We start from the raw sequence: 12,352 nt of genomic DNA, 5'->3' as shown, positions 1-12,352 counted from the left end.
ATTAAGTAGGGCCTTACAAATAGGAGAATTTTTCTTGCTGGATGAAAATTTCCTTTTTTCAAGAATCCAGATCCACAGATTCAATCTATCCTATGTTGATTGGGATGCAAATGAGTTGTATTCATATGTTTCTGATTAACTAGTTTGGCTGTGCCTATTTGCTGTGCACTGGGTTTATTAGTGTTCTCAAGTATTGTTTTCCTAGGCAATACTTATCATGTAACTTTTAGTCAAGAGTAATTGAAGTTATTGAGCAGGACATTTGGGGGGGAGGGATAGCTCAGTGGTTTGAGCATTGGCCTGCTAAACCCAGGGTTGTGAGCTCAATCCTTGAGGGGGTCAATTAGGGATCTGGGGCAAAAATCAGTACTTGGTCCTGCTAGTGAAGGCAGGGGGCTGGACTCAATGACCTTTCAAGGTCCCTTCCAGTTCTAGGAGATTGGTATATCTCCAATTATTACCTTTATTGGACATTCAGATGAGTTTGCCATTGATGGACAGATCCGTTTTTTTTTTTTTTTAAACAGTGTAGTGTAAAAGATCTGTTGGTAGGTCTGTGGAGCTGGATTCTTAAAGCAAGGATTTTTTTGATTAAACATGATACATTTTTCTGTTCTAAAAACTCAGGTACAGGCATGTTATGATTAGGTATAGACAAGTGGGTTATTGCCTGTCACAGGACCATCTTTACAAGCTCTAATGCACACGTCAGAATAGTCTTAAATATTTCACTCTTTTATTTTCTTCATTTCAGGCAATGAAACCTATGCATGCCAACCAATATATTGTTGGATCTGGGGACTCTCAGGGACAGTTTCAACTGGACATTGATATTTCTGGGTTAATATTCACCCATCATCCCTGTTTTAGCCGTGAACATGTTCTGGCAGCCAAATTGGCTCAGTTGTATGATCAATATCTAGCAAGAAGACAGCAAAACCTTACCAAACTCCTTACAGATAAGGTATTTTCATTGTATGCTCAAGCATGTTGAGATACTCAATAGCTAGTTTAAGGTTAAAACTGAATTTGAGTCTTCAAAATGTAGCAATGTAACTTCTAGCTTTGTGCCATGAATAATATATTTTGTTGAAAATAATCCTGTTTTTCTATAAAGTTTTAACCCCACCCCCAAATATTTGTTCTTTAACATCAGATCAAATGAATTTCAATTGAAAGCTGATTAAAATGTGTCCAACAGCATAGTGAAACATTACTCCATGTTCAGTGCAGACCTACCTGTTTGTTTATTTAAAATAGGATCTCTAAAGGGATCTGAGATACAAGTCAGTATAATTGTTTTAATACAATAGAATTTACATAGCATCCTTTATACAGAGTATCAAAAATGTTTTGCAGTGAATGGTAGATATGGCTTTACCGAGTTGTGTACAGTGACTCAGACAGGCAGAAAGGGAAAAACAGCATACAAAGATGGAGAAAGGTGAGTGAAGCTTAGTCTTAGTTCTAGGTGAAAAGGAATACAATTATTATTTGTTTCCATTGTATTGATATGAATTCCTTACCTTGACATTTTTAAGGAAAACAGTCATGTTTATAAATACTTGGTTCCATTAAAATAAAATTCTAGTTTCCAGCCTTATATCTGTGCTAAATATTCTGATTTTATTTATATATTGTCACACTTAATATATTTATCACCAAAACCTGGTGGTATAATAAATGAAGACATTCGGGTATGAGAAGTTATTCCAGGAATGAGAATGAGAAAATTTAAGATCAAGCATGAGAAATTTAAGGCACAGGATCATGATTTGAGAAAGTTACAATCAACTGAAAATAGGAATTGCTTGTCCCATTCTTGTTTAGTACTGTATCTGAAATTATCAAACTGAGGCTTACTGTAGTTTTACGTGTGTTTCACCCATTGTGAGACGATGTGTAGAGAGGAGGGGTTTAGATTTATTAGGAACTGGGGAAACTTTTGGGATGGGGGAGCCTATACAGGAAGGATGGGTTCCACCTAAACCAAAGTGGAACCAGACTGTTGGCACTTAACATTAAAAAGGTTGCAGAGCAGTTTTTAAACTAAGAGATGGGGGAAAGCTGATTGCTGTAGAGGAGCATGTGGATTGGACAGAGACTTCTCTTAGACGAGAGTCTATTGATAGAGATTCTCTAGGTTTTAGTCAGGAGGAGAGGATGGGAGAGGATAAAGTATGAGCCAGATCAGATCAGAAATATTCACATAAAAAAGAATCTGACACATCAGAAAAGGGCAGACAGACAACCAGTGACAATTTTTTAAAGTGCTTGTACACAAATGCTAGAAGTCTAAATAATAAGATGGGTGAACTAGAGTGCCTCGTATTAAAGGAGGATATTGATATAATAGGCATCACAGAAACCTGGTGGAGTGAGACTAGTCAATGGGACACAATCATTCCGGGGTACAAAATATATCGGAAGGATAGAAGAAGTCATGCGGGGGTGGGGGAGGAGAGGGGGGGAGGAGGAGAAGGAGGAGGAGGAGTGGCACAATATATGAAAGAAAATGTAGAATCAAATGAAGTAAAAATCTTAAATGAATCCACATGTTCCATAGAATCTCCATGGATAATAATTCCATGCTCTAATAAGAATATAACAGTAAGGATCTATTATTGACCACCTGACCAGGACAGTGATAGTGACTATGAAATGCTAAGGGAGATTAGAGAGGCTATCAGAATTAAGAACTCAATAACAGTGGGGGATTTCAATTATTCCCATATTGACTGGGTACATGTAACCTCAGGACGAAATGCAGAGACAAAATTTCTCGATACTTTAAATGACTGCTTCTTGGAGCAGCTGGTACGGGAATCCACAAGAGGAGAGGCAACTCTCGATTTAGTCCTGAGTGGAGCGCAGGAGCTGGTCCAAGCGGTAACTATAACAGGACCACTTGGAAATAGTGACCATAATATAACAACATTTAACATCCCGGTGATGGGAAGAACATCTCAACAGCCCAACACTGTGGCATTTAATTTCAAAAAGGGGAACTATGCAAAAATGAGGGGGTTAGTTAAACAGAAATTAAAAGGTACAGTGACTAAAGTGAAATCCCTGCAAGCTGCATGGATGCTTTTTAAAGACACCATAATAGAGGCCCAACTTAAATGTATACCCCAAATTAAGAAACACAGTAAAAGAACTAAAAAAGAGCCACCGTGGCTTAACAACCGTGTAAAAAAAGCAGTGAGAGATAAAAAGGCATCTTTTAAAAAGTGGAAGTCAAATCCTAGTGATATAAATAGAAAGGAGCATAAACACTGTCAAATTAAGTGTAAAAATGTAATAAGAAAAGCCAAAAAGGAGTTTGAAGGACAGCTAGCCAAAAACTCCAAAGGTAATAACAAAATGTTTTTAAGTACATCAGAAGCAGGAAGCCTGCTAAACAACCAGTGGGGCCCCTGGACGATGGAGATACAAAAGGAGCACTTAAAGATGATAAAGTCATTGCGGAGAAACTAAATGAATTCTTTGCTTCAGTCTTAACGGCTGAGGATGTTAGGGAGATTCCCAAACCTGAGCTGGCTTTTGTAGGTGACAAATCTGAGGAATTGTCACAGATTAAAGTGTCACTAGAAGAATTTTTGGAATTAATTGATAAACTTAACAATGACAAGTCACCGGGACCAGATGGCATTCATCCAAGTGTTCCGAAAGAACTCAAATGTGAAATTGCGGAACTATTAACTATGGTTTGTAACCTGTCCTTTAAATCAGCTTCTGTACCCAATGACTGGAAGATAACTAATGTAACGCCAATATTTAAAAAGGGCTCAAGAGGTGATCCTGGCAATTACAGACTGGTAAGTCTAACATCAGTACCGGGCAAATTAGTTGAAACAGTAGTAAAGAATAAAATTGTCAGACACATAGAAGAACATAAATTGTTGGGCAAAAGTCAACATGGTTTCTGTAAAGGGAAATCATGTTTTACTAATCTATTAGAGTTCTTTGAAGGGGTCAACAAACATGTGGACAAGGGGGATCCAGTGGACATAGTGTACTTAGATTTCTAGAAAGCCTTTGACAAAGTCCCTCACCAAAGGCTCTTATGTAAATTAAGTTATTGTGGGATAAGAGGGAAGATCCTTTCACGGACTGAGAACTGGTTAAAAGACAGGGACAAAGGGTAGGAATAAATGGTAAATTTTCAGAATAGAGAGGGGTAACTAGTTGTGTTCCCCATGGGCCAGTCCTAGGACCAATCCTATTCAACTTATTCATAAGTGATCTGGAGAAAGGGGTAAACAGTGAGGTAGCAAAGTTTGCAGGCAATACTAAACTGCTCAAGATAGTTAAGACCAAAGCAGATTGTGAAGAACTTCAAAAAAATCTCACAAAACTAATGATTGGGCAACAAAATGGCAAATGAAATTTAATGTGGATAAATGTAAAGTAATGCACATTGGAAAAAATAACCCCACCTATACATACAATAAGATGGGGGCTAATTTAGCTAGAACTAATCAGGAAAGAGATCTCGGAGTCATTGTGGATAGTTCTCTGAAGATGTCCACGCAGCGTGTAGCGACAGTCAAAAAAGCAAACAGGCTATTAGGAATCATTAAAAGGGGGATAGAGAATAAGACGGAAAATATCTTATTGCCCTTATATAAATCCATAGTACGCCCACATCTTGAATATTGCATACAGATGTGGTTTCCTCATCTCAAAAAAGATATACTGGCATTAGAAAAGGTTCAGAGAAGGGCAACTAAAATGATTAGGGGTTTGGAACGGGTCCCATATGAGGAGAGATTAAAGAGGCTAGGACTTCTCAGCTTGGAAAAGAGGAAACTAAGGGGGGATATGATAGAGGTATATAAAATCATGAGTGGTGTGGAGAAAGTGAATAAGGAAAAGTTATTTACTTGTTCCCATAATATAAGAACTAGGGGCCACCAAATGGAATTAATGGGCAGCAGGTTTAAAACAAATAAAAGGAAGTTCTTCACACAGTGCACAGTAAACCTGTGGAACTCCTTGCCTGAGGAGGATGTGAAGGCTAGGATGATACCAGGGTTTAAAAGAGAACTAGATAAATTGATGGAGGCTAAGTCCACTAATGGCTATTAGCCAGGATGGCTAAGGAATGGTGTCCCTAGCCTCTGTTTGTCATAGGGTGGAGATGGATGTCAGGAGAGAGATCACTTGATCATTACCTGTTAGGTTCACTCCTTCTGGGGCGCCTGGCATTGGCCACTGTCAGTAGATAGGATACTGGGCTGGATGGACCTTTGGTCTGACTCAGTATGGCCATTCTTATGTTCTTATTGTCAAGATTAGGGTGAAAGAAAACACCAGAAAGAAATACTTTATTTGAGAGGAAGAGTCTTGTAGTTAAGGCACTAGATGGGGACTCAGATTTAGTTCAGCCTACCTGAGTGACATCGAGCAAGTCATTTAATCTCACTATGCCTCAGATTCCTATCTGTAAAATATAGGTAACAATAATTCCGTATCCTCTCTGGATGCTGTGAAGAAAAATTTTTGTGAGATGCTTAGATACCAGCACGATGGAGGGAAGGTAAATAGATATACTCAGCAGAAATGCAAAAGTATTTGGTTAGATTTTTCATAGTGTGTTTATTTACCACATTGATATATTTAGCCTTTTTTGCTATTTAAAGTTTGCTTTGCTTTCAGCTGAGTAGTGATCATAGAACATTTTGTCCATCAAGGCGATTTACTGTAGACAAAATGTTTACAAGCAGCTAAGTGCTTGTTTCATTAGTCTATAGATAAGTAGAAGTGATCCTCTTCAATATTTGTTTGCAGTTCCATTGCCCTTGTTTCAAGTTCACTCCTGTCATGACTGTTGAACCATGAATACTAATCTATGATCAGAGGGGTAGCCGTGTTAGTCTGGATCTGTAAAAGCAACAAAGAATCCTGTGGCACCTTATAGACTAACAGACGTTTTGCAGCATGAGCTTTCGTGGGTGAATACCCACTTCTTCGGATGCAAGACTTTCATCCGAAGAAGTGGGTATTCACCCACGAAAGCTCATGCTGCAAAACGTCTGTTAGTCTATAAGGTGCCACAGGATTCTTTGTTGCTTTTACTAATCTATGAGGTTTCTGTAGTTTTTGATTTCACTCATGAATCTCTGAAATCATCATTTGAGGAGATACAAAGTGGGTACAGAAACTAAATCCTTCATCTGTTTCCAATTACCTTGTTGGAGTAGCAGTTTCCTGTCATTTAGTGGCTAACTGGTTCATTTCAGGTTACATGGTGCGCAGTACAGTTTCCTCCATAAATTTTGAAACTATCTATGAATTGTTGGTTTGTTTTTGCCTTTTGTTTAAGCTGCATGCTCTGAGGAATGCTGTACAGAGTAGTTTGGACAACAGTGGAACCAATGTCCCAAATCCTGTAGCACAACAGAGCGTAACTGAATATAAATTTGTAATCAGGTAGGTACAGATTCATTAGATCACTTTTTTTCAGAATTTTATTCCCTTTTTCTTTATTTCTGCACTTGTACAGAACTATAAAACCATGCCAAACTTGACACTTTATGGTAAAGTATTATGCATGTGAAGTAAACAGCCCAGGTTACGAATAAAGAAATATGTATACAAAATCAGATTGTGCAGTGTTTCAGATTACGTTCCAAAAACCATTTTAATGTTAAGTATCAGAGGGGTAGCCGTGTTAGTCTGGTTCTGTAGAAGCAGCAAAGAATCCTGTGGCACCTTATAGACTAACAGACGTTTTGCAGCATGAGCTTTCGTGGGTGAATACCCACTTCTTCGGATGCAAGACTTTCATCCGAAGAAGTGGGTATTCACCCACGAAAGCTCATGCTGCAAAACGTCTGTTAGTCTATAAGGTGCCACAGGATTCTTTGCTGCTTCATTTTAATGTTATGTTGTTTTTTTTACTGGTTGATGAATAACCAGAAATTTATATAGAGCACCAGACAGCCATATACATTTAACTTGATTAATAAATGTATATGAAGTTTCAAAGTGATACAAATTTAATATACATGATGTATGCCCTTCTTCCGAGGATTCCATTGTCTTGTTGAAATTAGTAGTCCTGGAAACCCAAGCAATGAAATTATTATTCTGCTGTTTTTTCACTGTTAACTTTACTGTGTTCTTGTAAAAAATTAATAGCCACAAACAACAGACACTACAGTTGTTAGCTACACTACAACTATGCAATATGGGGCATTCAGATTTCTCCACTTGGAGAATCTCAGTTTATAACAGTAAGGGTGAATTCTTGGCCCCATTGAAGTCAGTGGGAGTTTTACTCCAAGGATTTTTCTTCTTGGTAGGCCAAATACTAGAGAGCAATTTAATTACAAACATAATCAAGTCTGATTCCAGCCAACAGAGGCTGTTGTTACATGTAGTCAGTACATTACATCCCTATGGGGTAAAGCTCATTGTCAAGTATATGAGGTTTCTAAGAGCCTAAACCCAAGTCAGAAACCAATTGGTATTAGATCATACAGGACTCATAGACATAAGGTAAACTGCACTAAATTCTTGTAATGTTCACTCTTACTTGCGTTTGGTGGTGAATATGGTAAGGTGTGAGGGAAATATGCACTGATGTCACTAGTGCTTTGTTGAGAAAAAAGAAAACTTCAGTCTACAGGCCTGTCAATTTGGCATTTTTCATGTGGAGTCAAATAAGCTATCACTTTTCATGTGTACTAAACTATTTTTTCCCCCAAATTGTACGCTTTTGTGGGGACTTGGGTTAATTTTAGATGTAATTGGTTTCAGTCTCCAATCTATTACAAGCAAAATTTACATAATTTTTATTTAGCTTGTGATAATACAAAGTTAAATGGTAAATTTTCCTTCTGCTTGTTGTAAAGAATGATTTTTAAAACGTGTTAGTGAAATTTGTGAATGTTTTATTGCTCCTAAAGGAACAACGTATTTCTGGAAAAAGTTTTGGAACATTTTTGGTTTTCTGACAGAATTGTCAACATCTGAGCAGTATCTGTCATCAGTTGGGAACAGCTGTTATTCCCTCCTGTTTGGCCTAATTGTGGCAAATTAAATTTTAATTCAATTCAAAAGGGGGATTTTATCTTACATAGTTGGAGTCATTGCTAACTAAAGGCCCCATTCAGCACTCCCTTCAGAACTTCTGGGCCTTAAGAATTTATATACATTTTTAGTTTTGAATCAGTGACGCTCTCTGCAGATGTAAGAGCCTGCCTACATGGAGCTCATAGCAGTACTGAAGCTTAGGCCCTGATCTAGCATAAGAGTGCAGCCTTCTACCCACACAGAATCCTATTGAAGTCATTGAAGCTGCATTTGAGCACAGGGGTGCACTTGCATGCAGTGAATAGCAAGATTAATCCTTAGTGACTATTCTGCAGGTAGAAAAAAATGCCTTAGACTATCAACATGGTTGTGTAATCCTCAGGTCTAGTTTAGATTCTAAAGTCTCTTAAATTATACTCCTTTAATTAAAATATTTAATGCTGTAGTTTTAATTACCTAATGCTTAGGTCACAATAAAAGATTCTTAGGATTTCTGAACCTACTGAATACATTAACAGAAGTAGAGAGAGCACCATGGTCACCATTAAATAGTTAACATTTGCCAACGGTACCATACTATTGTACCTGAGAGATTACAGTATTTCCCACTACTTATAATTAGGACTTAACGATGGTATCCTAAATATCAGAGTGTTGTTTAGTGTTGACTTTTTAATGGTGATCGCTATGGTAGTGGTTGGAGCTCAAATTACAGCTAGGAATCAAAAGAGTTCTGGGTAAAAATTGTTTTCATACTGGGATGCTTACTCATTGTGAGACCTTGTGGAAAATAACTTGACCTCTGTCTCAGTCATCCTGGCTGTAAAACTGGATAAATTCAAGATCTCATCTGGTTTTCAGTGCCACATTAGACTTTATTTACTATGAACAAATACACTACAGAAACAGAAAATGCCTTTGGCCATGGAATCTAATTTGTGTTTGTGTCTTCTGTGCAAAAACATGTGCATGAAGGCATTTTTTAAATGACTCTCTTCAGGCCCTATTTATTACTTTACATGACAGAGTCATTGCAAATACTGGTCCTTGATAACTACAGACATGAGATAAATTAACTGTTTCATAAACTCCATTTGTCCCTTGGATGCTTGTTCTTAATTAGAAGCATGTTGTTTCTTTATATTAGTAAGTGATTGGTGGTATCCTTCACTTCCGGATAGAAAAGAGGACTTCCTTTTTTATTTGAAAAGTGTATTGTGCTTTTCTGGTCCTAGGAAGCTAATGCTCTCAGTTAAATTCTGAGAACCTTTCCATTTTGGTTGATGTCAGTGGACTTGTTGAGTATGCTTTGGTTAGTTTCTCATATGTTGCTGTCACGCCAGACCATATGAGATCATAGGGCTATAAAGTGTAGTTTTTTGCTGCAATAAGAGGTGTTTACTTTATGCCGCAGGGCCACTCTGCTTTTAACTGCTGAATCATATTTAGCTTTTACATATTCCCATGTCAAGAGAATAATGCAGAGGCTCTGATTATATTAAAATTAAGCATATTTTTAAAGAATCAGCTTTATATCTTAAATATTTTATTAAAGATATTATTGAATTGAAACTCAGGGCATATCAACACAGCAAAAAAAACTATGGCAGCGAGTCTCAGAGCCTAGTCAACTGACTTGAGCTCTCAGGGCTCAAGCTATGTGGCTAAAAATAGCAATGTAGACATTTCCACTTGGTCATATTAACACATGTATTAAAAACAATATATGTTACATAGGAAACTAGCACAAAAGAATCCAAGAGAGGGAGCAAAACAAATACAAAACAAACAACACTGTAACAAACAAACTGGAAAAAAAAAACATCGAGGAGTCCGGTGGCACCTTATAGACTAAAAAATTTATTTGGGCATAAACTTTTGAAGGTAAAAACCCCCACTTCTTCAGATGGACTTCAGTGGTGTTTTTTTACCCATGAAAGCTTATGCCCAAATAAACCTGTTAGTCTTTAAGGTGCCACTGGACTCCTCATTGTTTTTGTGGATACAGACTAACACAGCTACCCCTCTGATGAACTGGAAAGGAAGATACATTTTGGTTCTTGACTGGAAACATGCAATGGACTTCTGGCAAACTGAGAGGAATATCACTGGAGTGTGGCAAGCCATGATAGTCAGCAGTTCCAGTCCCAGTGATCTCATTTGCCATATTAGTAAATTGATGGGCCTCTTGTGTAAGACATTGAATCATACTTGCCAATACAGGTTGCGGAGTGCAGTGTCTTGGAAGGTCTGTATTTAATCTCTATAAAAATTATTTAAAAGCAGAAGCAAAGTTAGTACAAGTAATGAATACAAGCTACTGAATATCCAGGTCTTAACTTAGAGGGTATTGTAGTACCATATTATAGAATACTATCTTTTAGGTTATATCATTTAAAAAAAAAACAATTGTTACAGCCAGGACAGTGTTGACAAAAGATTATGTTCATCCAAAATAGTCATTTACATAGGAAATGTTTAGTCTGGTCTTCAAGAAGTACATAAGTGTATGTGTAAGTGCTTAAGGAAAGGCAATACCAATACCATAATGCAATGGAAGACAGAAATGGTTCCAAGTCAAATATCCCTTCCAAGTCAAAAGAAGTTAATTTTGTTAGTGTTTCGAATCCTCCAGGGCCATGATTTGATTTACATTACTTCATAGCAGAAGTATAATTATCCTGGGTTGCTGTTTACACACATTGACTTTAAAATGTTTTTAATAATGTATGGCTTTAATAAGCCTTTGTATAAGAGATGGAGAGCTCAAGATAATTAACTGTAATTAAAGTCACATTGTCCAGAATTCAGCAAAATAGAATACAGAGCTTTAACGAAAGCCACATCCTGTCATCTTCAAGTTTGAGTTTGTTATACTATCTTGGATTGTAGTGAAGTCCATCAATTAGATTGAAAACCACACCATGTGGTTTTTCAGTATTATAAGTTCTCGCTGTATTGTTCCATCTAGTTATGCAAGTTTAAGTTTATACATACATATATTTATAGGCAAACCAGAAGACTTCGTGATGCTGAACAAGAAAAAGACCGAACGTTGCTGAAGACTATTATAAAAGTTTGGAAAGAAATGAAATCCCTGCGTGACTTTCAGAAGTTTACTAACACACCCATGAAACTCTATTTGAGAAAGTATGTTTTGATAACATTTTTTGTTACTTCATGTGCTAGCAGTGGGATTTTATTGCATGTTGCCATATTTAAGAGTTCACAAGTAACACGAACAAGGCACAACGATAAGCTTTTAGTAGCAAGTTCTGGTATCACTTTTTTTTTTTTTAAGACAACAAGTAATTACAATAACTGAGAGAAATTACTAGAGGGTAATGTCCAAAGTCAGAATTGTTTAGTTCGTTGTGGATAGTTACTATCTGCTGTCAATTAGCATCTATCACAATTCTTAAAACTAACCTCATCCCTCACACCATTTTGAAGTCTTATAACTAAATACTAGATATAAATTGTTGTTCTTAGAATATCTCACACATTTTATGCACTCATGTAACTAGCTCTGTGAGTTCATTACAATTTCATTATAATGTGCAAGACAAGGGAAAAAGAATTACTAATTACTGCTGACCATTAAAAATTGTCTTAAGGAATAATTTTAGTATTCTTCATTTATTATTATTACTATTATTTATTAGTATTATTGTAGCACTTAGGAGCCCTTGGCGTGGCCCAGGACCCTATAGGGTTTGTTATTTCGTAATCAGAAGTTTATTAGGATCCCAAAGGCCTGCTTTGCGTTCAGAGCTTCAGAAACTATGACAAAGATAACCTAGTAATACTACTGTATCCTATGTGCTGAAAATTGCTTGAAAACTTACCGGTACATGAAAGCATAGGTTAAATGTGAACGCATTTATCAACAGAATACATTTTTGTTATAATGAAAGGAACCAACAATAGGGTACAATATATTTGTAAATTATAATTAATTGTTTTGAAGGGAAGAGGTTGACCAGAGATCAGATAAAAAAATCTATGAAGCAGAAATTCAGGCTGAAATAAATGAACTATTAGAAGAATACATGGAAGAGTATGAAAAGAAAATGGAAGAATACAAAACTGAGCTACAAGAGTGGAAATCTTGGAAAAAGGCACAGGTTTGTGTAAACAACACAGCCTATAAAATTGCATTATTGCCAAGTGTATTTTTAAGATATCTCTTGTTATGGTAGAAATAGCTTGAAGATGAGTATAGCCATCACAAATTGTTAAGTGTAATGGAGTTCAGTTGGGTAAATTATTTATGTTTAGGATTGTTACTAAATTAACTTATGTT

General features: G+C 36.7%; 1 protein-coding gene across 1 annotated transcript in view; it reads left to right on the top strand.

Moving 5' to 3' along the window:
- The window catches only part of CC2D2A (coiled-coil and C2 domain containing 2A), a 152,696-nt gene that overhangs the window by 42,202 nt on the left and 98,142 nt on the right, over positions 1-12,352 (top strand). The window contains exons 12-15 of the mRNA XM_045019697.1: positions 755-964; positions 6,332-6,438; positions 11,056-11,196; positions 12,017-12,173. Of these exons, the coding sequence (XP_044875632.1) occupies positions 755-964; positions 6,332-6,438; positions 11,056-11,196; positions 12,017-12,173 (615 nt within the window). The remainder of the gene's footprint in view (positions 1-754; positions 965-6,331; positions 6,439-11,055; positions 11,197-12,016; positions 12,174-12,352) is intronic.

This window comes from Mauremys mutica, chromosome 5 (assembly GCF_020497125.1).
Source record: "Mauremys mutica isolate MM-2020 ecotype Southern chromosome 5, ASM2049712v1, whole genome shotgun sequence".
Lineage (NCBI taxonomy): Eukaryota > Metazoa > Chordata > Testudines > Geoemydidae > Mauremys > Mauremys mutica.
This window is presented reverse-complemented; position numbering and strand designations above follow the sequence as displayed.